This window comes from Fringilla coelebs (genome assembly GCF_963513975.1).
Source record: "Fringilla coelebs genome assembly, chromosome: 12".
Taxonomy (NCBI): Eukaryota; Metazoa; Chordata; class Aves; order Passeriformes; family Fringillidae; genus Fringilla; species Fringilla coelebs.
In genome coordinates, this window is record NC_140038.1 from 10,789,117 (window position 1) to 10,812,886 (window position 23,770).

At 39.5% G+C, this 23,770-nt stretch overlaps 1 protein-coding gene across 2 annotated transcripts; it reads left to right on the plus strand.

Moving 5' to 3' along the window:
- Positions 1-2,484: 2,484 nt before the first annotated feature.
- AP4E1 (adaptor related protein complex 4 subunit epsilon 1) lies at positions 2,485-22,546 on the plus strand. 2 transcript variants are annotated; one of them, XM_084213713.1, is made up of 21 exons: positions 2,485-2,652; positions 2,968-3,039; positions 3,896-4,019; positions 5,112-5,185; positions 6,456-6,577; positions 7,358-7,517; positions 7,999-8,165; positions 8,733-8,806; positions 10,889-11,011; positions 11,100-11,209; positions 11,475-11,614; positions 12,854-12,966; positions 13,107-13,225; positions 13,921-14,223; positions 14,779-14,893; positions 15,253-15,388; positions 15,963-16,218; positions 16,956-17,534; positions 18,894-19,078; positions 19,772-19,929; positions 20,370-22,546. In XM_084213713.1, exons 1-21 carry the CDS (start codon positions 2,491-2,493, stop codon positions 20,528-20,530), a joined length of 3,453 nt encoding a protein of 1,150 aa, XP_084069839.1. In that variant the 5' UTR covers positions 2,485-2,490; the 3' UTR covers positions 20,531-22,546. The 2 variants fall into 2 exon arrangements, with proteins under 2 accessions (XP_084069839.1, XP_084069840.1); XM_084213714.1 differs by having other exon boundaries at positions 2,579-2,652; positions 2,972-3,039.
- The last annotated feature ends 1,224 nt before the right edge of the window (positions 22,547-23,770 follow it).

The following is a 23,770-nucleotide window of genomic DNA, read 5'->3' on the forward strand; positions in this document are numbered from 1 at the left end:
ATACATCTAATTGTGTTCAAATGTGTTTATTTTACAGGACATCCTTCTGTTTATGTGATAAATGTTGTCTATTTCTGTGAAATCTGTTCTGTATTATTTCCCAGATCCATACGGTTTATTTCCCTAGTGCTAAAGTGTCTCCTGATTTGGCAAGCCTCTCTAACAAGGAACGATGAGAAGGACAGGGCAGGAGCTGGGACTGATGGTGGGGAGAGAAGAGAATTCAAAACCTGCCGTCACTAAAGCTTCAGACACAAATTCTTTCCCTGTTCACGGGCACTGCCAGCCACGTGCTGCAGCTGTGAGCACAGAGCACACTGGCACTGCCCCCTCTGCTTTGGCACACTGGTCCCCCTGCTCCATGGCGGTGCCCTGGTGAGCCTGTGTGACCTGTGACAGATAATACATAATCTCTGCTAATTATGACAAAGTAGGTTTAATCCTCACAGAAAAATGACTGGGTAAGAGTGCTGTATTTGTTTCTCATTACACCTGTTTCATTTGGCATCATCTGCATCATCTACTACTACACACTCCTCTGCCCAGTGCAGAGACAACATGGTGAAGAGCACAAGCTCTTCTATTTTGGATTCTATTTTGGCTCATACACAATCAACCCATTTTCTATTCTGGAACTCTGTATTTCCAGAGATGTGAAATGAGCCAGAAAGAATACCACTTGCCTATCAGATGCCAAGGAGAACTCAGAGGAATGGCAATTAGAATGTTTCTTGATATGGTGAGAGCTGTTGATATGAACCATAGAGAAATAACTGAAATGCAGCCTTTCAGTGTTACATCTGCAGTTGTTTTATAACCACACTTCAAAGTTTTTCCTCTAGCTGATGGAAAAAGGAGGCAGATGAAAGCAGGAAAAAGGCACAACAAGCCACCTTGCCAAGTTTATGCCTAGATGGTAGACATTCCTTACTTCTGTGGATTTGCTTTCTTTGTCTCATATAATGCAAATTATATATTAAATAACACAGTGCTTAAAAGGAAAAAAAAAGTGTTGGAAGAGTTACTGGTGATCTTTATGCAAGGCATTAGGTGTATCTATAATCATCTGACTATAAGTCATGTATTTTGCACATATGTGTGCACTATGAATAGTCCTCTTGATTTCAATGCAATCATCAACAATTAACCCTGCACATGCCTGAGGGTTTGTGCTTTACAAATCATTTTATACACAGCATTTATTTATACACCACCTAAGGCAAAGAAAAGGATTTAAAACTCTAGAACCATGAAAATTTAAAAAAAAAAAAAAAGCCAAAGCTAGTGCGTTTTGAGCATTTATTCAAGTTCCATCAACTTTACCTATGCTTATTAAATGTACATTTTTGGTCTGCAAAGCTTACAAGTTTTTCATGCTTCTACAATGTAATGTGATGTTTTTACATGAGCAGTTCTTAACTGAAATATTCTTAACCAACTCATTTTGTAAAGTGAACTTCAAAGATTACAAGTCCATATCTTTTATCTTAGCTTCAAGGAAATGCCCACTTTTAATACTTTAAAAAACAGTGATCTCAGTTGGTTCCTGTTGGGCTTTTCTCTTTTTCTGATAAGAAATCAGTTTATAGCTTTGAAATTCAGTATGATTTTCTGTCCAGATGTGTGTAGGAGACGAAGGGATACCTTTTCATTGGCTTGGAAGGGATTGTTTCAGTTTCTTCCCCACCCTTTCTAGGAAAAAAAAATAACAAAACTATCTTTGAACTGAAATACATGCTCCCTGGTGAAAACCTTCCCAAGAGGACAAAATGCTACCAGGGTTATGGGTATCACCTCAGATCAGCACTCTGGCAGCCTCCCACCCACTCTTTAAGAATAATATTTTTCATAATTGGGAGATTTAGATTGGACATCTGGAAGAATTTCTTCACAGGAAGGGTGATTAGATATTGGAATGGGCTGTCCAGGGAGGTGGTGAAGTCACGGTCCCTGGAAGGGTTTAAGGAGAATTACATGTAGCATTCAGTGCCATGGTCCAATTGACATGGTGGTGTTTGGTGACTCGCTGGTCTCTATCACCGAACCGATCCCGTGACAAGCTGAGGTCTGAACCGAACCGATCCCGTGACAAGCTGAGGTCTGAACCGAACCGATCCTGTGACAAGCTGCCACCCGCTGCCATTGGAGCCGGCTGAAGTGTCTGTTCCGTGCTGCCGACACCGCAGCCCCCGCGGGCAGACCGGCGCTCGGGCCGCGCCGGGCCGGGCCGCGCTCCCTCCGGGCAGCGCCGCCGGCGAAGGCTCCGTGCCCGCCACACCCGCCGCGGCTGCCCCGCTCCGAACGCGGGGCTCCAGCTCCACCTCCCGGCCCAGCCGGGCGGCGGGCAGGGCCCGGGGAGCGGCCCCTCCTCGCCCGGCCCCGCCGCCCCTCCTCGCCCGGCCCCGCCGCCCCTCCCGGCCGGCACCGCCTCCCGCCCCGCCCCGGAAGGGGCCGCCCGGGCCCGGCTCTTCCGGGGGCGGCGGGTCCGGCATGAGCGACGTGGTGGAGCGGACGCTGAGCGCCCTGCCCGGGCTGCTGGGGCAGCACGACCCGGGCTCCGGCCCGGGCGGTGCCGGCGGCCCCGGCAGGGTATCGGCCTCCTCCCGGCTCGGGAGCCTCATCCGGAGCATCACGGCGCTCACCTCCAAGCACGTACGGGCTGCGGGGCCGGGCTCCTCTCCCTTCCCGCCCCGGGGGAGCCGGCGCGGGGCTGGGCTGGGGGCCCTGGGCGCGGCGTCTCCCCTCGGCCGCGATGAAGCCCCCGATAAAACTCCTCGTGTTTGTGGTGGCCGCGTTCCGCTGCTCTGGGCACGGGCTGGGCGAGCACGGCCGCTGTGCTGGCGGCGAGCGGAGAGAGGGACGCGCTGCCTTGGGAGCGTGGGGCAGCGCGGAGTGACCGTGTCTCCTCTGGTTCTTCTTTTTGCCTGTGAAATCTATACGAGGTTAAAACAAGTTTAATTCTTCTAGGAAGAAGAAAAATTAATCCAGCAGGAACTAACCAGTTTGAAAACAACAGTTTCAGCCCCCAGCACAACACTTGTAAGTTCTGTTAGTGGCTGCAGGCAGTGGAACAGCACACCGAAGGTGAAGGACAGAGTGTTCTCACTCTTTATGGCAGGGGGATGTCCAGGCTATCTGCATTATAGATATTTAATCATCAGCATTAAAAACTACCAACACATACGGGTTTGCAGCATGGTTAAAACAGTGAGGACACTGATTCTGATGGATGTGAACAAACTGTAACAATATGACCCTACTGTCATTCTGTGGTTTCTGAAGTAATGCAAACAGCAAAGCTAGGTGATGGGCTGCTTCCATCAAATAACACTCTTTGCAGGCTGACATTGCTCTTACAATTGGTTAGTGCTTTTTAAGAAGCTGTGCTTTCTTGTATGCACTGTTGTCATGTCTGAGTTTCAGGAGATGATTCATTCTGGTTTGAATTAGTTAAAACATATGTCAGTCCCATGAATAAGGATTTTTGAAAAGGGAAAAATGAAATTTTATCTCACATGTAGTGAGAAACCATCCTAAGTCAGGGTAATAATTGGTAAAAAATAATTTGTGTTAACAGTGTGATCATCATAATGCTTCAGATAATTAATATTTTTTATGTTGTCATAGTTAATCTGCTGTTGATCACATGCGTACTAATCAAAATAAGAACTTTTTTAGGGGTAGAATAGGAGGAGTTCTGCCTTTTTAGCAGAAATTTAACCCTGCTTTGCAGAAGAAGTTCATGGCAAAGAAAAAATTATGAATACTGAGATTCCAGAAAATGCGTAAATTCACGTGTTTCTATGAGATAAAGTTCTTTGTTTCAGTAGAGCAGTGAAGAAGAGCATAAAACATGTGGAACTTAAAATTTTCAATAAGTTTTCTGGTGTTTTAGAGGCTAATGAAAGAATGCATGGTGAGACTCATCTATTGTGAAATGCTGGGCTACGAGTCTTCCTTTGGATACATCCATGCAATCAAACTTGCCCAGCAAGGGAATCTTCTGGAGAAGAGAGTTGGTATGTGCATGAAGCTGTAACCTTTATAATGTTCTCAAACTCCCAGTTTTAAAGTTTTTTTAGGATTTATAATTCATGTCAAATACAACCTACTTAAAATGTTCCTCTATATTCTTGGTCTTGTTTCATGGTCTGTTACTTTTTGAAATTATCTAAATGCTTGGCTTGTGAGGTGCTTAGTGTTGTTTTGCAATGGTATGTGATACATGAGGGCAATCTTCTCAGTTCTTGGTCAGTTCTTACCAGGGTTTGTGTTGAGGAATTGTCAGGTGAGCTGGTCAAGGTGAGTGACTCCTTTACCCAGCGTGAGCCTTGATTCAGGATTGTGAGCTCTCCCTTTGTGTATGTGCTGAGCTGATCGTGGCCATGATCATAAGCAGACAGATCTGTCTGATAGCCCAGGCAGTGCAGTTATTTATTTTCCAGTTGTTCGTTTTGATCCCCAAGCTCTGTATGAACCAAGAATTCTCTCAAATCTCTCTCTGAAGTACAGCTCTTGCTATAAGTTGTAGCACACTCTCCCTACCCCCCACTTAACTCCCTTAGTTTAAAAGCAGAGAGGGGCCTTGGAGAAGAAGAAGTTGCTGGCAGGTTTCTTTTCCTGTGTTCTGGAATGGTTTCCTCATTGTTAGAAAATAACATAGGAGTTCTTGGCATAGGATGCTGGATTTACTTTTGCATATTCCAAGTTGAATATAAAATTTCTTTGAAGAGTAATTTTATTATTTGAAAAAAAAAATCAGCTATAAGGAAGTACACTCATGTTGTATAGTCTAAAAGTAATAGTTTTTTCCCTGTGCAGAGAAGACATTAGTTTTCCAGGAAGTGATTTATAATAAAAGGGTGCTCTTGACTGTTCTTTAGATGTAAAAGTATTGTAATGTCTCTTATTTCTCACAACTTATGAATTCTTAGCTGGTATTTGTTGAGCTTCACTGCCGTTTAAATGTAACCGATTTGCCTGGAAAAAGAGAGTCTTGATATTTAAAGCAGGAACAACTTTGAGTTACCTCTTGTGTTACAGTCTTAAAATTTCTGTCATAAAGTTGCTTATTGCTTGAAAATAATAATGATGTCTGCTTTCTTTTATAGGTTACTTGGCAGTTTCTCTATTTCTACATGAAAATCATGAACTGCTGCTTCTACTTGTGAACACAGTTGTGAAGGTATAGTGGTATAGTGCTTTTGTAAAAAAAAAGAAAATCTTACAGGCACAGGAGAGGCTGTTTCCATGTGCCAGATGAGCCAGTGGGGAAGAACACCTGGTTGAACAGAGAGCTTTGCCCCCCCCCTCCCCCCAGCTTTTTAATTTGATCTTAATGTTTTTGCATCCATATTTTAAAAGTTCTTTCAGAGGAGATATGCCATAAACTTTACTTTATAAATGTACCAGTTACATACATTCTCAACTCCAGGAGGAGCCATGCATGCATATTGCAATGTTAGCTTTGGCTTTTAGCTGATGGCAAGTGTCTTTTGCCTTCTCTGAGATCATCTGATAACTTTGACAGAAAATGGAAATACATTTTGGAGTACCACTGAAAATCTATTACTGATGTCTCTTACATGAAGCAATTGTGATTTATTATAACTCTTTCTGTGTAATGTTTATTTTCTTACTGCAGTAGGCCAAAGTCCCAGAAATTGCAGATTAAAGGTGATGGTTGTTTTGTTGCTGTGATTGAAAACTTTTTTATAATGTTTAAAAATATGGCTTGAAACTCACTAAGAATTAAACCAAAATAAGGACTGAAACTTATCTGGGAGAGATGAGCCAAGGAAGTTATATCAGCTAGAAATCTCACACATTTAATTTGTTTTGAAAAGTAATTGTAGTCTTCATAAGTTCATCCATTTGGGTTTTTTTTTGGTTTAAGGTTATAGTGAGCCATACCTACTATATTTGATTGTATGTGGGACAGACTGAGATTGTTAGTTTTGTGGAATGTTACTTGTAATTTGCATTTGCTTCTTAGGAAGTAGGTAATATTGTAGTGTACAGATAGGTAATTGGCAGTTTTATTGAGCTTGCTCATTTTTTAAAATTCTTTGGGCTAAATCAAAAGCAGTAGAGACAGTACTATTGAATTCTGTGGGAAGTGACTAATCTCCCTGATCCAAATAGGGACTCAACATATTTTTGCAGTCATTTCAGCAAACAAAAATTGATTGTAGCTCTACATGTTAATGTTGCACATTTAATGTTTAAAGTAAGAATGTAGTTCTGTAAGAAGAGTTTGAGGAGCTGCCAGTTTCCTCTTCCTGTGGAGGAGAAGAGCCTGGTGAGAGCTGGCTCCTCTCAAACCTGAGCAGGATGCTGGCTGTGGGTGGGCTCTCTAGGGGGGGGTAGGTCCAGTGTGCTTGTGAAAGATTTGGGGGATGTCTGTGCAGAATTTCAAAGTCTTAAGGAAAATTTTACTGTGTTTTATATGACAGGACTTGCAGAGCACTAATCTGGTAGAGGTGTGCATGGCATTAACTGTTGTCAGCCAGATCTTTCCACGGGAGATGATTCCAGCTGTTCTGCCCCTAATAGAAGACAAGCTTCAGCATTCTAAGTAGGTATTCATTACAGAACTTCAAATGGCCTTGTACAGCTGAATAACTTAATTTTGTAGGTAGTTTTAGTATAAACTAGTGTTTCTTCTCTCAGTTGGTCTTTTCTAGTCATCACCTTTAGAAATGCATCCTTTCTTTGTGTTTTTTCTTGGATTCTTGTTTCATTTATTTACAGCTTGACTGAGTATTGAATAGATAGAAAATTTTTTCATAGCTAGTGTGGATAGGTAAATGTAATTGAATTTATTTGCTGGAGTCCTTTTAACCAGTATGCATGAAGAAGTGTTTGTTGAGTAGGTGGGGAAACAGATCCAGATCCTTGAACTTCACTGATACTTTTTTCATAAAGCTCTTTAGAGAAACTGATGAAGGTGTATCTGTGGATACCCTTGATTTGTTTGAATTGTAGTTTACTATATCCCATAAAGAGAGGAAAAAGCTGTAATTATTGATTTGAAAGGGAATTGCAGAATGAATTAATCCAGTAACTTCTAGACGTGGTTTTTTTTTGGAGCTGCATGTATGACCACAGCAGATGAATCATGGCCTATTTCATTGTTTATTTGGTGGACATTGTTTTAAATCATCAATCTGACATCCATCCCTGCTAGGCTTTAAAGCTGGCTTTGTCACTTCCTTGCTTAGGTGGTATTTGCAGAGTCATTTGTAACCAACATGTAAAACTGGTTCTTATCTCTGCAAATCATGATCTGGGGTCTTGGCAAGTTTTTTTGTAAAGTAAAGTGCACTTGTTTTGTTAAGTGTAAATCTCATTTCAGGGAAATTATCCGAAGAAAAGCTGTTCAGGCTTTATACAAATTCTATCTCATTGCTCCTAACCAAGTTCAGCACATCCACGATAAGTTCCGGAAGGCTTTATGTGACAGGGATGCTGGAGTCATGGCTGCTTCTTTGCATATTTATCTGCAAATGATTAAGGTAGGCAAAGAATTAAAAGCCCAATTGAATTTGGGAGATATTTTTGTGGTTTTTATTTTAAATACACTGTGCTCTACAAAGGTCTTGCGGAAAAAACTCACTGTAGTAGTTAGAAAAGTTAATTTATGTAGTCATGTGTTACATTTGTTTCTGCCAATCCTTCATTTAGCTGGGCACTTCTTCCAGGGTCTGAATGCTCAGCATTGCTGGGTCCCTAGCTGGTGGATCTAAGTCCTGCAGTGGGTTAAAGGGAAGTTTCATTGTAAGTGTATTACACCTGCTCCCTTTGCAAATGTGTGAGGAAAGAGCATAGGCTTAAAGTGAAGAGCATATGGGTGCTGAGGGTTGAGAGCAGAAGTCTGATTTCAAGAAATGATGCCATCAGTGTAGGTATTTTGATCTCACTCAAGTTGTGGATTATTTTTTGCTTTTGAGCTGTTGTATTGAAATATTTGAGTTGAATTTAATTTTCATTATGTAGGAAAACTCATCTGGATACAAGGACTTGACTGGGAGTTTTGTAACCATCCTGAAGCAGGTGGTGGGAGGAAAGCTCTCTGCTGACTTCAACTATCACAGTGTGCCAGCACCATGGTTACAAATTCAGCTTTTAAGAATTTTGGGGCTGTTGGGAAAAGATGATCCAAGGTAACCAGATTTTTCTCTGTAAGTAATAATTTGAAGTACAGTAACAGCCTGCCTCTCACAGACTGAAAGAGGCTTTCAGTGTCGAAATTCTTGCACATTTGTTTTTAACCAAGACAGTGAGCAGATTAATTTCTGCAAATTAGTTTCTCAGCTTCTGGACTGTCTAAACAATTGTTGTGGAATATGATTAAAATGTAATTTTACTGGGACTTCTGTTACAATGTTACCAAATAACAGTGAAGAGCTGGAGTAAAACTATTTTAAAAGAGTGCTGCCATTTTGTGAGGACCTGGTTGTCCATGATCCTTTTCCTGTTGACCTGTTTATTTATGCAAGCAGCAAGGGAAGTGTTTTTATTCTTATAATATGGTAAATGTTTCTTTTGAAAGCTTCAAGCATCCTGTTAAATGCCATTTAGGATCATGTTATAGAGCTCTTCTGTGTTATAGCAAATTTGTGGATATGAATAATGTGTTACAGTTTTCAATAATACCTCTGAACTGTTTGGCATAATAAGACTGCATGCTTATTAGTGGTGCAATTAATTGTAAATATTTTCTTAAATAGGACAAGTGAATTGATGTATGATGTTCTAGATGAATCTTTAAGAAGAGCAGAGATTAATCATAATATTACATATGGTGGGTAAGGTTATTTTATGTAATTATCAATATTTGAAAGAAAATGAGTAGTTGGTTATGCTAAAATACTTACACAGTACTTTTGAAAAATCTAATTATAGACTTAACATTAATTGCATTCTCAAGTGTCCAGCTAGTAAATAGTAGCACAAGTGATGCATTGCTGTACAGCATTAATTTTTTATCATTGAAGTAAAACACATCTATATACAGGGAATTCTGTTCTGCTCCAAAGCCATTATCCTGTGTTTGCATTGAGCCTGCCCTTAAATACACAAAGTCAGCTGCTTCATGAAAGCTTTTATTGGACATTGCTTAAGTTGAAGTAAGCAATAAAAGAAAATCCTGCTGATACATCTCTGTGTGGTAGAAATGCTTCAGTTTCTCTTCACTGCCCTGAGAAAGGCAATAGTGTGCAGGGACAATGCCAGTTCTTTGCAGCTGTGTAGGGTTTTTCCTCTGGGCACAGTTAATAAACATTACACCTCCAGAGTTCAGTGACAGTGCTGCCTGTGAAAGGATGTCTTTGGCACACGTCTCAATTGAAAATTTCTAAAACGTAGCAGAAGGTTCATTTTGGTAGAAACCAATTTGGTAGAAATCATTGTCTTCTCAGTAGAGAAAGCTGGTTTTGTTGCTACTACAAAGCAAAAGGAATAGTTGCACTGTTGACTTTTTTCCTACTAAAAAGTTGAGCAATTTATTTGTCGTTTTTCTTTGTCTTCTCCTCCCCAGGTCTGAATACCTCCCCAAAATCCCAGTTCTGATGCTCGAGAACCCTACTTTAAAAGCTGTTTTACTACTAAAAAAACCCTACCACCCCAATTTTTTTGTTGTTAAATAAAGCTCTACAGATGTGCCCAAGTCCCTGTGCTAATGGAATGGAAAGAAAGTTGAGCCTTTCTTAAAACAACAGTGAGGGGTGAAACAAAAAAGGAACATGGCTCAAAGCTGTAGATGTCTAACACCTACATCATGCATATGCTGTAAAGCATTGTGTAAGCCTCACTTCCATAAAAAGGGGAGCTTTGGGGAAGTATTCTTTTAGTAAATAATAAATGAGGAAGCATTTGTCAGATGTTCAGAGTATTCAGCTGATTGCTTCTGTTCTTTTAGGCAAGAACATACAACTTACTGGGAGATGTGTTGACTTTTAATACAGGCTATTTGCATATGCCAAGAGTTAAACATTAAGTTTGTTTTGAGCACTTAAAGGGAAAAAGTGGTCAGTTCATTATCATTTGTGCAAGGACATAGAAGTAGTTTTTGTTCACCTATGGCAAGCATTTTATAAAACTGTAGTTGATAATCCCAGACAAAAGAAAAATATAATTCTGAGTGATTGCTCTTTCCTATAAAAAGTCATTGGTTATGGCATGTTTCTTACAGGGGGTTTTGTTGTGTGCTAGTCTTTGTGAGCTTTAGTCTGGAATGGCTAAGGAAGAGAGGGGGCTGTCTGTTGGACAGTTCAGATAGGCACTGAATTGCAGGAACAGTGTCATGATTTTAAGCCCTAATTGGGAGACTAACTTGAACTAAATCTTTGCCCAAATTGTTGCCATAAAGGAGTAATTACTTTTTGTGTATTGTTCAGTTTATTTCTAGATTTTTCTCAAACAACTGTACAAAGCTGTTGGGGTTTTTTTCTGGTTTTGTTTCTGTTTTAATTTTTCATTGGTTCTTTTTTTTCCAAGAATATTCTTGGGATGATTTTGGCTGTTGGTAGTAGCTAAGAAATTATATGAGTTACCAAAAATAATTTGTCTCAAATCCTTTATAGTTGCTTGTTGGCTTTCTGAAGACTGTCCCAGTCCAGTGCCTTGAGCAGCTGTAGGAGACTTCAAGGTTGGAAGAACTTTAAGGACAGAAAGTTGTATGCAGGGGCTAATTAAAACATGTATGTACTAAAGGAGATAGACTTTGACCTGCTTTTCCTTATGTCAGATGGTACTCTGGTTAGATTCAGTGGGAGTGGGATAGCACTGCCAGTCCTTAAGGAACACTGAGCTCATTTGTTTGTTAAAAATTTTGGATTATAGAGGTATTTAATACACATTAATTAGGTGTCTTCTCCTCCTGCAGCCATCTTGTTTGAATGTGTCCAAACAATTTATACCATTTATCCCAAATCGGAATTACTTGAAAAAGCTGCCAAGTGCATTGGAAAATTTGTTTTGTCACCCAAAATTAATTTGAAGTACTTAGGTAAGGATGCCTGATTTCATTGTGCTGTCTTTAATTTGGCCATAGTGGTAGCATTGCCTTACATCACTTGCAATCACTTACATTCCAGGTTTAAAGGCTCTGACCTATGTTATCCAGCAGGATCCAAACCTGGCACTTCAGCACCAGATGACAATAATTGAATGTCTGGACCATCCAGATCCCATTATTAAAAGGGAGGTCAGTGAATTTCTAAATGTCAAAAATTAAGGTAATTGTTAAGGTGGGGGATAAGTTCTGTAAAATGAGTACTTTAAAAATGTTATATTTCCATAATGGTGAGAGAGCAGTTGCAAACGCTGTTAATGTGACAAGCTGTGTAGAGAAGCAGTGTATTTCGTTTACGAATAGTTGCTCAGTTTGGTGTTCTAAAGCTGCTGTTTTACTGCTGCTTTTTTTTTTGATTCATCAGAACCAATTAATTTTTTTGTGCTTTCTCTTTCAGACTTTAGAGCTTCTCTACAGGATTACAAATGGGCAGAATGTAATTGTCATAGTCCAGAAGATGCTTGATTACTTAAAAGAAAGCCAAGAAGAATATGCTATCATCAGCCTAGTTGGCAAAATAGCAGAACTAGCTGAGAAATATCCTTTTATTTTTCTGAACTAGTTGAGAAATATCCTTTTATTTTTCTGAAACTTTGAAGTCAAAGCTGAGGCACCTGTAGCATTGGTACCTATCAAAGCATCTTTCATGATCTTGTGAAGTAGGAAGTGTTAGAGCTGTGCTTCCCATCCTTTCAAATGCAAAAGAAAGCACATACAATAATGACTACAGTGTTTCTTGTGTTTCACTGAGAGAAGCTAATTGCACACAAATTTTGGCTTTGGAGTTTAGCATTAAAACCTTGTGTTTTAAATTCAAACTTTGAAGCCTTATACCACTGCATAGAGAGAGATGTCTCAGTGCTACTTGAAGTGCTGTTCTGTAATTGTGGGACTGATCTTCCCTGATAGAACTCTTCATTGATGTATGGATTTTAAGAACAGCACACTTTGATAGAAATAAAGAAAAGATTTTTTTAAAAATGCCATAAAAGATGAAAGTAATGATTAGGGATTTGGTTTATGATGGGCATTGCTGTTAGGCCTGCCACTGCCTGGTTTCTGTGTGTGTTTTTGTCTGATATCTTGAGTTGTAAGCTTTTGGTAACAGAGAGCTGCCTTATCCTGTTTGTGCAGTGCTTGGCATGGAGTATTGTACTATAAAAAGCTCTGTTGTCCTGCAGTATGTAAAAATGAATGCAATAACTCTGAAATTTCTGTGCTGTTAAAAATTTCCATTAATTAACTGTGTGTTCTCAGCACTTGTCTGAGAGAAGCCAAAAGCCCAAATTTCAAAGTTAGTACTAAGGCTGATCAAAAGTTAAATCCTCACATATTTATGTGGAGTGCTTCAAAAAGTTTTTCTAAAGTTGGTAAATCAACAGCAAAGCACTGCTGAAAAGAACTGTTTTGTTACCATTGATCAAGTCATGCTGGGTAAACAAAAGATTATCTGGAAGCCTAGCACAGGACAAGTGTGAGCTTAAAATAGAGTAGGACAAATGTGGACATATTGTTCCTAATGTGTGAGGCCTGAATAAACTCAACTTTTTCAACAAAGTAACTTCAGACTTTTCTAACTGATCACCAGTTTTCATGGCTTTTAGAAACACCTTCTAAAAGATATCAAGAATATTTCCTCTTAAGTTAGGTGGAGCTGGTATTTGCCCATCAGATCCCAGCTTACTGGGGAGATCATGATGGGCATTCCTCTGGAAATACAATAAAAAAGAAAGAAAAAGTTATGCCTTAGCATTTCATTCCTTAACATCTGGACACATATGCCCCTAACAATGAGTGGTTCATCCAGACAATGAATGCTGTGTTCTCAGTTGGAGGTGATGTTGTGCATTCTGATATCCCTAACAACTTCCTGAGGCTGTTGGCTGAAGGTAACTGCCCACATGCTCTGAAGAATTAGACATCTTCCTTAGTAATCTGGGAACAGTTTTATTTTCTTAAAATGTACTTTGAAACATTTGGTAGGATATGATATTTGTGTTTCACAGAAACTCTGCTGTTTTCTGTCTAGGATTTGATGATGAAAAAGAAGATCATCAGCTACGGATGTATGCAGTTCAGTCTTATTTGGCATTACTTGAGGAGGAAGATAAATTGTATCCACAGAAATTCCTACAAGTTATGAGTTGGGTAAGGTAGACACATGGTCAGAGTTGCATACACGGATTTGAGGAAGCTGTCAAAGATGATAATGTTTTTAATAAATATTTATTAAACTTTAATTTTTAGTCACTTTTACTTGAAGTCAAGCTAACATGCTGAAATCTATTTTAGTGACCTCTCTGGTGGCTGAGGACTCTTAACTTGGGGCTTGTGGAAAAGCTGACTTGCTCCCTTTTATGCAGGTGACTGTTGGAATGGCTTAGCAGCCACCTGAATCTCACTGCATACTGGGAGCCTTTCTGTCTTCATCCAAATTAGCCAGATGTTGTTGTGAAATGCTCTTGTAGCCCTGCAGATGATTGGCCAGGTGCTGTGCTGGTGTTGTCTGATACCTGGGGAAGCTTCAGCTCCCACCCAAGAGTGGCTGCAGTTTGAGGAGATTGTGGTTTTTCAGGGTCTAGTTATGTTCAGCTTTCTTTTCAAGACAGTTACTTGATTTTTAAGAAGCCAAAAGTTGGAGTCTGTTGAGGTGAACACAAAGGTCAATTCATCCCTTTGACATATGAAACACAGCATGGTAAAGAAATAACTTGGAACATGTTTAAATAATAGTTTCTTGAATGTGAGGTGGATTTATTGTGTTGTTATTTTAATACTATATTCCAATCTCAAAACTGAGAGCACTGCTCTAAATGCATATTTTGTCTGTTCTTTGTGAATAGGTGTTGGGAGAATATTTCAGTCTTGTTACAGATGTTGATCCAGAAGTTATTTTGACAAAGCTGCACAGCCTGCTGAAGAAGACTTTTGTTACTTCTGAAACTAAAGCGTGGATAATGGCTGCAGTCACCAAGATAGCATCACACACCTCCTGCTCAAAAACAGTGGATGAACTAATCCAAGAACTCAGCAGCTCGCTGGATACATGCCTGAGACAATATGCCTTTGAATTGAAGCATCTGTGTGAAGACAAAGCACTGATGAAAAGCTTGCTTCCATTTGATGCTAGTTGCAGTGACCTGGTGGTAAGACACATTCCAGGTTCTTTTTCATGAACTTCTTTGTGGTCCAAGGGGATGAATATTTTGATGGAAAGGTGTTTCCAAAATGAATGGCATTTGCAGTTCTCACTGGGTGCAAGTCTGCTTAAAGTGAGTTTTCAGAAACACTTTTCCAGGCATATGGGATGAATCATAGTGTTCTGTACTGAAAGATAAAGAACCATGGTGTTTTACTTAAGTAAGCTGAAGTAGCTTTTAGCAAAATTATCATTTCATACCCTGGTTCATTTTTAGTTGTCTTTTGTTTTTTTCAAAGATAGGTAGGCTGCTTTAGTGAGGGAGCACTGCTTTTGAATTCAAAGGGTTTGCCTCCTATTTAAAAACTACTGATTTTGACTATGAAATTTCCACAGTAAATCATGAAAAGATTCTGCCTATATAGCATCTTAACTGGTAGATATGGGACATATGATGTGAAGATCCTGATTTGCTGATAAGACACCGTATTCTTCTGGTGACATCTGGCTCACACAGAACAGTAATTTTCATTGCCTTTTCATTCCTTTAAATTCTGTGTAGGTAGATGCTTCCTTATCTTTTCTGGATGGGTTTGTGGCTGAGGGACTTGGTCATGGTGCAGCACCATATAAGCCTCATCACCAGAGACAAGAGGAGAAACTTTCTCAGGAAAAAGGTGAGAGTTCACTGCATTTATTTAATACTGGTAAATTATCTGAGAAGTGTTAACAATTAAAGTGTACAGTTAATTTATCTTCTTAAAATAGTAGTATCTCAGCGCAGCTCTTGTCTGTAGACAAGAGCTGAGTTCAACTTAGATTTTAGTTCCACCTTTATCTAGCTGAAGTATATAGATTGTTGTTCTGTAGGTGAGAAAATCTTACTGTAATCCTTGCTGATCTAGAGGATTAAATTTATGGGAATTATTCAAGTAAAAGCCTGAGAAGTCCAGCAGTACAGGGATATCTATTTTCAGAAAATAGATTTAATTCTTTTTTTTTTATGCCTCCTTGTAATTTTAAAATTGTCTTGCAGCTCTGAATTTTGAACCATATGGATTGTCATTTGCTTCAAGTGTGTCCTCATCTGGTGTCACTGGCAGACAGTCTCCCACTGGTTTATCTTTTGGCTCTGATATATCTGGGAATAGTGCTGAGACGGGGCACAAAGAGTGAGTTCATTTGTGTTTGAAGTGAAGTACATTTAAGATTCTGTTCTTGTCATTATCATGGATCTTTGTTGCTTCATTGCATGGAATTAGAACGAGTGCAGTTGAACTTGGAAACCTCTGTCACATAAGAAGAAGATCAGGTGTTGGCATCTGTGTAATAAGTAGGAAAACAGCTGATGTGGTCAGACTCTTCTGCCACTTCATAGACTGCAGTTGAGGTGATAGCTAATGCAGTAACATTGGGGCAGGATTGCCTGATGATTTCATTGTTTACTATTTTTTCTGCTGTCTTTCCTTTTCTAAGATAAAAGTGAGGTTAAGGTTTGCAGTGTAAGATGCTCCTTTGTTTTTAGTGCACTACACATTAATTCCATATCCATAGTTTCATACAAATTAATAACTTCATTTATACTCTTCTAAACTGGCATGCAGGAAACCTTTCCAGAATCTTTATATTTTACTGTTCACTCTTGTCTATGGAAGCACCAAAGTAATGAATGGTGTTTGAGTGTTGGCATGTTTTTATGAACGTGTTCATATGGCTGATCCTGCTTTGTTTTGTTTCCCTTTTTAGGACAAATACTCTGAAACTTGAGGGAGTACGCAAGCTGTGGGGAAAAGAAGGTTACCTTCCAAAGAAAGAAAACAAAACAGGGAAAGAAAACGAGCCACAAACAGTGCCTTGTGGCAGCTTGTTAGCAGGGCAGGTGGGAGAACCTCCTGCATTGCAGCCTGAGCAAGGTGCCAGCCTGTCTGAGGAAGACAAAGAGAAGCAGCAGTTGGCATCAACTTTGTTCATTGGGCTGGGATCAAGTGCTGGTGTCAGCCTGGTGAGTGATTCTTTTGAGACTTAGCAGTTTAATTAGCAGGTCTTATTGAAAATTATAGATACTTGTATGCAAGTGGAGATCAAATTAGTGGTAAGACAACCTCACCCCCACAAGTCATTGACAAACTATTGAGAGTGGCTTTTGCAGTGTGATATTTTATTGAAGCCTGAAACAGCTTGATGAAACAACCTCTGAGGCAGATCTGATTTGGTAACTGGAACTTTCCTCTGTTTGCATGTTGTGCTCCAAGTTTTAGTGTTAGTTTTCCTGAACAACTGTTCCTTGACCCAGCCTTGTAGAGCTGTCACCATTCATTTGGATGTAAGGCTAGAATTTGACAGCCTATGTCAAGACCATTTTAAATTTATGTATGGTAGTATGTGGAACATAAAAGAATTCACTATTAGGTAATATTTTAAGACTGGCATCATATTAGTCAGCTCAAACCTTGGCACTTAGCACTGGTTAACCAGATACTACCTTTGCTTAGTCTTTTATTAATAAGAGCTTTTAGTTAGTTGAGAGAATCTTGAGTCATTCTTACATTATCAGCTGATTTACTACTCTGTAAGAGATACAGCAAACCCCTGGATCCATTAACATGTTTGGAATCTCTTTGTATTTGTCATCTGTTTTGATTCCTCAGTCCTTCCTGTCCTCACTGCATGGTATTAACAGTAAAACAGCTGATTGCTAGGAACTTTTCCACCCTTTTTTTTTTTCTCTTTCCTTTTCAGATGGGCAAAGCAGACACTGCTACTCAGAAGTTCAAAAGGAAATCAAAGATAACTGAAACTCAGCAGTTGAGTGAGGAGGCATCAGACTTCCAAAACACTGCTGCTTCAGATTTTGGTCCCTTACTTGATACAGTACCTATTAATGTGGAGAACTCTGAGGGAAGTTTGCACACAAGGTTAAGGAAAGCCTCCCCTTCTTCTTCAGATATTGTAGAAGACAATTTAGCATTTGAAACACCTCAGTCCCTCAGAAAACCTGTGCTGGATGACAGAATTTCAGCTAACAGGCTGTCACAGTCATCTTTGTTTGCTGATAGCAATATTGAAATTTTTCAGCCTTCTTCAAGTGCTCAGTGTGAAAGTGCCAGTGAAACACCATTGGTCCCTTCCTTACCAGAAGAACTTGAAGAACTTCCTCACTCTGAAGTAGTGATACTTTGTCAGAGTGATGCCTTAGCTCTGCATTTATGTAAGGTGTGGACAGATGACTCTCTGTTGCTCATTGTTTTTGTTTCAAATAAAACTACTTCTGCACTTCATGCTGTGAACTTAGTGTTTGAAGAAACAGAACACTTTCAGGTAAGAAACTTTGTTTCCATTGTATTTTAAATTCCCTTGGAACTTCTTGCTTTTTGCTTGCACTTAACTATGCAATATTTGGTTTAATGTGGTAGCCATGCCTTTTTTCCAAGTATTTCCTTAAAACTTGTGGTGCACCTGTTATACATAGCTTTAAAAGGAGGTGAGAGAAATCTCACTATAAACTTACTGTTACTGGCTATAAAAGTTAGCCTCTCACTTTTTCAATTCACCTTGATTTTGTTTGCCTCTGTGTAATGAATATGTGGGATTTTTCCATTCTGAATGCAAAGACTAAACCAAATGGAAACCTCACTGGTCCTGCTTGGAGTGGTATGACTTGAGTTCACCTCACTGTGTAGCTTTCTTTTGTCTGGATGTGGCTACTGTGCTTGTGCATTCATTTGTATTTACCTGATAGGCAATCATGATGCTTTCCTGACACCAAATTTGTGTAAGCTTCTTTCATGTTTTTTTTCAATGACATCAGTCATGGTTCACTCTCATGCATTCAGTTGAGGATGCAGAGGAGTTGATCAGTTCATTTTTTTACGTTGGCTACATTAGGGATTTAAATATGATTGGTAAAGGCATGTTATAGTCATAAATAAAACTTCATTTAAATATTTGGAATGATATTTAGGAATTGCCAATTGATTGATCTATCCACAGATTTTGCTTAAAAGAAGCACAGAATTATTAAACAACTCAGCAAGTGATAACTGGATTAAAATAATTAAGTGGATTGATTCTTTTAGAATTGACTTAATCAAGGAACTGCTAATTAGTTATGGAGTCCCTTTCCTTTCCATTTCTGACTTGAATCGAACTTGTCTTGGCATTGACAGAGAGTGAGCATCTCTTGTCTAGATTTTTCTAGTAATTCATTTAAATTCCCATGCAGACCACCACCACGGATGGAATTTCTGTTACTAGTTTGTGTGGAGAGCCAGGGCCTGCTGAGTAATCTAGAAATCCTCCTTTTTATTAGGGATGTTTTCTCCACTTTTTGCTTTTAGTGTATAGCTTGATGTGATGCTGCTTGCTTGTATATTAGTTTATGGTGGGACTGAGCTACAGAATTCAGGTTCCTGATGCAGTTCTTTGGAGCTGGGAGAAGCCAATTGTCAGAGACCAATTTCACTGGTGCTGTGTATCCCATAGAATGTTTGTAGGTGTTAGTGATTGATTTATCCTTCATGAGGGCTGAGGTATGGTAGCTCTGCTCACTTGTCAAATACTCCAAGAACAATCAACAGAAATAAAAGGCACTTACACAGTTTTATAGCTGTATCTGAATCACTTGCACAACTTGACAGCAAGACTTACATTCTTTATTCCTTTTATGACATTATCTAGATTTTGGAGAGTGCCACCTTCCAGTTTCCTGTAATTGAAGCTCAAAGTGTGGAACATTGCCAGAAATGCATGAGGATGAACAAAGTCTGTACACAGGCAATTCTTCCTGGCTCTGTTAGCTACCAGTCAGAGATGGAAACTTGCCTTGAATTTTCAGTAACTTTATCATTGATGGACTTCATCAGGTAAATAAAATAAGCTGCAGTTATTAAAAACACTTCTATACAGCTCAGTGTTAGACAAAGGGAGGATGATTTGGGTACTGACTATGAAAATATAAGGCTTCCCCTTGAGCAGCTAATTCAAATCTGAGATGATTGGTAAAGATAATAAAGGGTTATTTTACACTTGCAAAAAAGGGGTAAAGTTCCAGCAAGAAGTACAAAGGCAGGGAGAATATTGACTGTTACTGTTTTTGAGGAGACTAAAGAACAGAGAACAGAAGGACATGATGCTTTAAAATATGGCATAATGTAAACATGTCAAGAAGAAACAAGTGGTTTGAGTGCAGAAACCAGAACACTGTATGAAAAACTTGACAACTTTTGCAGAGGAAGAAGAAAGCTCATTCTTTTGATTTTTGAACACTGCATTTATTTTAGGAGTAGGAGAAAACAAGGATCCTTTGTCCAACAGACTTTTCTTTTGAAGTGAAATTTGAAAATTAATTTTTTAAAATATAGGAATCTAAAGCAAGACATAGAAACACTTTTTAAATCTTAGGCTGGAAAGAGGAGGTGTTTGATTAGACTAATATATTTTTACTTATTGTGGGCTCCATTGTCCAGTTGCTTCCATATACAGGGTTTTTTTGAGACCAGAGATATTCTGATTTATAAGTGTTGTTTGGCTAAGAAATGTGGTGAACTTTCTTTTAGGCCAATGGAAATGACTACAGAAGACTTTGGGAAGCTGTGGTTGTCTCTTTCCAATGATGTGAAACAGAATATAAAAATGTCATCTTGCCAAGATTCCCTTTCAGCAGCCCTGGATACGCTGCAACAGAAGCTGAAACTCCACAGAGTTGATGTTATAGGTAAGGGAAAGTATGCTCTGGGGTGCTCACAGGATAATTTGTCCCAGGAAAACAAGTGCAAGGAAGAGAGTATCTTGCAGGTTAAGGGAGGGAATGTTTGGGAGCATGGTAAACAAGGGACTGGTGTCCCATGGACTTTGCTTCACTCAGGGGTCTGTGGGAAGGTGATGTAAAGGTACAAGTGTTCAGCAAACACTGGATTTACAAAGGAGAAAACTTGCACTCTGGAGAATTTTGGGTAGGACAGAAAGGAAATGAAGCTGTATGACAAATACAAAGGTGGGATTTTGGCATGATTTGTGGTGATGTGTTCCATGAGTTCAAGGTAAGAGAAGGGGAAAACAGCAGACATGGAGTGTGGCAGATGCATTTTCTGTGAAGTGTGCTATAGCAGTTGCTGCTTGCTAATTGTGACTGCATTTGTCCCTGTGCTCTGTCAGGTAATGAGGGAATCCTGGCCTGCCAGCTCCTTCCTTCTGTGCCCTGTCTGCTGCACTGCCGTACTCACTCAGGGATGCTGGCCCTGTGGTTCAGGTCCCCTTGTGCTGCTCTTCCAGATGGTTTGCTCTATCAGTGCCAGAAGGTGATGGAGGAATCCTGAGAACAATAGTGCCTGCCTTAATCTATTTGGTGTGTGAAAGCAAGTCAAGATTTATACAGTTGCACAGATAATTACCAAAGGTAAACTAAGATACTGCTTCTCCAAGTATTAAAAGTTTTCTTCCAGCTGGCAATGTCCAACTGGACTTGCAGGGGAAAAATGGTGACCTAAATTACCCCTGCAAAAACATGCTCAGGACTGTACAGTACATTAAAGTATTGTTACCTGTGTAAGTGAAATGTATATTAATTTTGTTGTAAATTACTGAAAGTATTTATTTTTATTACACAGCTTTTATAGATGCAAACACTTATTCTTCATGGCAACTACTTAAATATGATTTTGAAGAAAACATATTTCCATTATGAGGTCAGACATGATCAGTTATTTAATTTTATTTTGATAATTTTTCTAAAGCTATTTTTAAGCACTGCTGGCAACAAGACCCATATTGGTGGTTATATAAAATAACTTAAATAACTTATGTAGCAACAAATGCATGGTTTTAAAAGAGTTAAAAGATTCTAGGGAGCAAAACACTTCCCATGATCTTTGATATTTACCATGGAAGGGATAACATCTAAATAGATTTTTGATAGGAGTCAGGCATGTGGAATTGTTTGGAAGCACCTCCTGAGGGATTAGCTAAAGCCCTTCAGGTTAGTTCCTGTCTGCAGTTCTTCCTGCCCCAGATTTCAGTCTCATTCCCTTTCCACAGGGGTCTGTGACAGTCACTGAGTATTTGAGCATGTCTAAGCTGAAGTTCCATGTGGATCAGCTCAGAGCTGGGGGCACTTGGCTGTGGACATGTTGACTCCTTGATATTTGTTTAGTGAACATGTTCATTGCTTTCCAGTCCACCCTATAAATTTCATCTGGCCAAAATCCCTGTGCATGAAAATTCACGGGGGGAAAACTTCCATTTATTTTTATTTCTAATTATTTATAGCCTTGGTATGACTCATCAAAGGTCTGACTGTAGAGATGTGGCTGTGTTGTGTGTGCATGCCTGGGAACTGCAGCAAGGCGTGAGAGATTAAATCACAGCAGCAAATGTGGAAAATGTGTCTGAGCAGATTGTCTCCTCTTCCTGCAGTAACCTCACAATCTTGAAAATCCAGCAATCTTCATTTATTTGGATGCTAAATGAAAAATAGTACTGGTTAGTATTTATAGCTCGTCTTGTTTTGTTGAAGCATCCAAGATTGTGCACACAGTTCAGACATGGTACAAAGGGATTCTGTGGTGGAGTTCTCTGCTTTGTGTGTTTAGTAGTAACAAGGAGCCTCTCACATGTCAGCATTACTGATTCTCACCTGATAAGCACTGGTTGTAAAGGAAAATAAAGTATTCTTTTACTTTGATGTTTTGGTAAATGTTCATGAAATTGTTGTAAGAAAGTTAATGTGCTGATAGCAATTTTTCTTTTAAGTCAAGCTACTTGTGTTATCACAAGTATAATCATCCAAGCAAAGTTCCTTTTTTATTGTTGTTTCAGTACCCTCTTACTGAGGAATTTAAAGTGCACTGAACCTGTAAATATATTTAATGTTCTGCATACTTAAATGTTTACTTGGCACTTCAAGACAGTTTATATAAATGCAAACTGATTTATAGTGGAATAATTTCCAGCAGATGATTTCCCTGCTGGTAAGTCAGACTTGTGTTATGCAATTGGACTTCTGTAATTATAGGAACTCTGATACAAGTATCTGTTTGTGGCCTATGCATTTAAACCATTTCAGCAAGGAGATGTTCAATGTCCCGGTGTTTAAAGAACTGCAAAGACAACAATGCCTTCTGTTGTTAATGTAATGTTCTGTGTAACCTTTCTCACTGTATGAATAGTGTATGTCAAGGTGTCAGTATTCTGATTCTGATTGCTTTATGGTATCATCACTTAAAGGAGTGTGCAGGGAATTGTACCTGTGTCGGTCATTATTTTTGGATTGCCCAACAAATAATGTTCTGAATCTATCATCATATTTGCATTTCTTGCAGTTTAATAAAATTCAGTTTTATTAAAAAAAAAAGTTTGATACTTGTTAAATATTCTTTTCCATCACATGTAGCAGTGTTTCTGTATATTAAGAACTAGTTTCTAAATTGTTTCTTTTTGCATCTGAACAGTGAAACATCACAGAAGTCTTGAATCCATTAATAATTTAAACGTCTTGTTTCTCAGTTGGAGATGTGAAAACAGTGAAGGACTACACTTTTTAAGCAGCATTGTGTACCAGCTCACATTATCCAATCCCTTTTTTGGAATACTGCCAGAGTCTGATTTTGGTTTTAGGCATCACAGGAGATTTCAGTGTCTCTTGTTATTCACAGCTGACAGGAATAGCATATTTTTAAGTTCAGTACAAGCCTAAGCCATTGCTGTGGAGTTGGGAGCTTGGCAAGGGTGACATGGGCTGAGTTGAAGGTGGTTGCAGCCCTGAGCTGAGCCATGAGGCTGTTTGGTGTAACAAAGCTGCTGCTGTGCACCAGGAGTCCTGGCTGAGCTGGGGAACTTGGGCCCTGGAGAGCCTCCAGGGTTAACACATGTCAGCATTTCAGTGCTGGCAGTCCTTCTGATCTTGAGCCAGCATCCAGTTGTCTCAGAAACAGAGCTGCAGAGGTAACTCTTCAAAGAGTTACTCCATTCCAAATGATTCCATCTAGCTCTGTATTGAAAAGTCTGTTGAGAGTATCCTCATCTTCCATAGTGTTACAATTTCTTTTCTTTGTGGCTTCATCTTTGAAGCATGAACCTGTTTTCCAGGAAGGGAGGTAAGGTGCAGAGAAGCAGGCTGGAAGGAAGAGAGCACATAACCAGTTTGCATGAAGGAGCTGGCTCAAGAGGCAACCAGTCAGTCTGTACTGACCATGCTGAGCTGGCAGGCTAGCAGGGACTGCACCAAACCCTTAGGTACCTGGAGGCCTCCCTGTTCCACTGCTGTGTGTCCTGTGAGTTCTGACATGTGGGGGTCAGCAGGAAAGTGAGTGTATTGGATCCATATTTCAACTGTTTTGTTAGCTTCTACCTCCTTACCCCAAGTACTTTCAGGTATTTTTACTGAAACAAACACTTTGGTAGGACAACTGGAAGTGCAACATGGCAGTTTGAGGCAGGCTGTTTTCTTAGATACAGACTAAATCTGTTGGCTTGTATTACTTTTTGCTAAGTATTCCCAAATCCTCCTCTGTAAGGACCCAAAAGAGTATATTTGTGTAATGGATGGCAGAATCTTGAGG

Excerpts from the sequence above, each read along its gene's own strand:
- AP4E1 (XM_084213713.1), top strand. The coding sequence starts at position 2,491 with ATGAGCGACGTGGTGGAGCGGACGCTGAGCGCCCTGCCCGGGCTGCTG. Across the intron at positions 3,040-3,895 it reads CAGCCCCCAGCACAACACTT|AGGCTAATGAAAGAATGCAT; the intron begins GTAAGTTCTGTT and ends CTGGTGTTTTAG. Across the intron at positions 11,012-11,099 it reads AATTAATTTGAAGTACTTAG|GTTTAAAGGCTCTGACCTAT; the intron begins GTAAGGATGCCT and ends CTTACATTCCAG.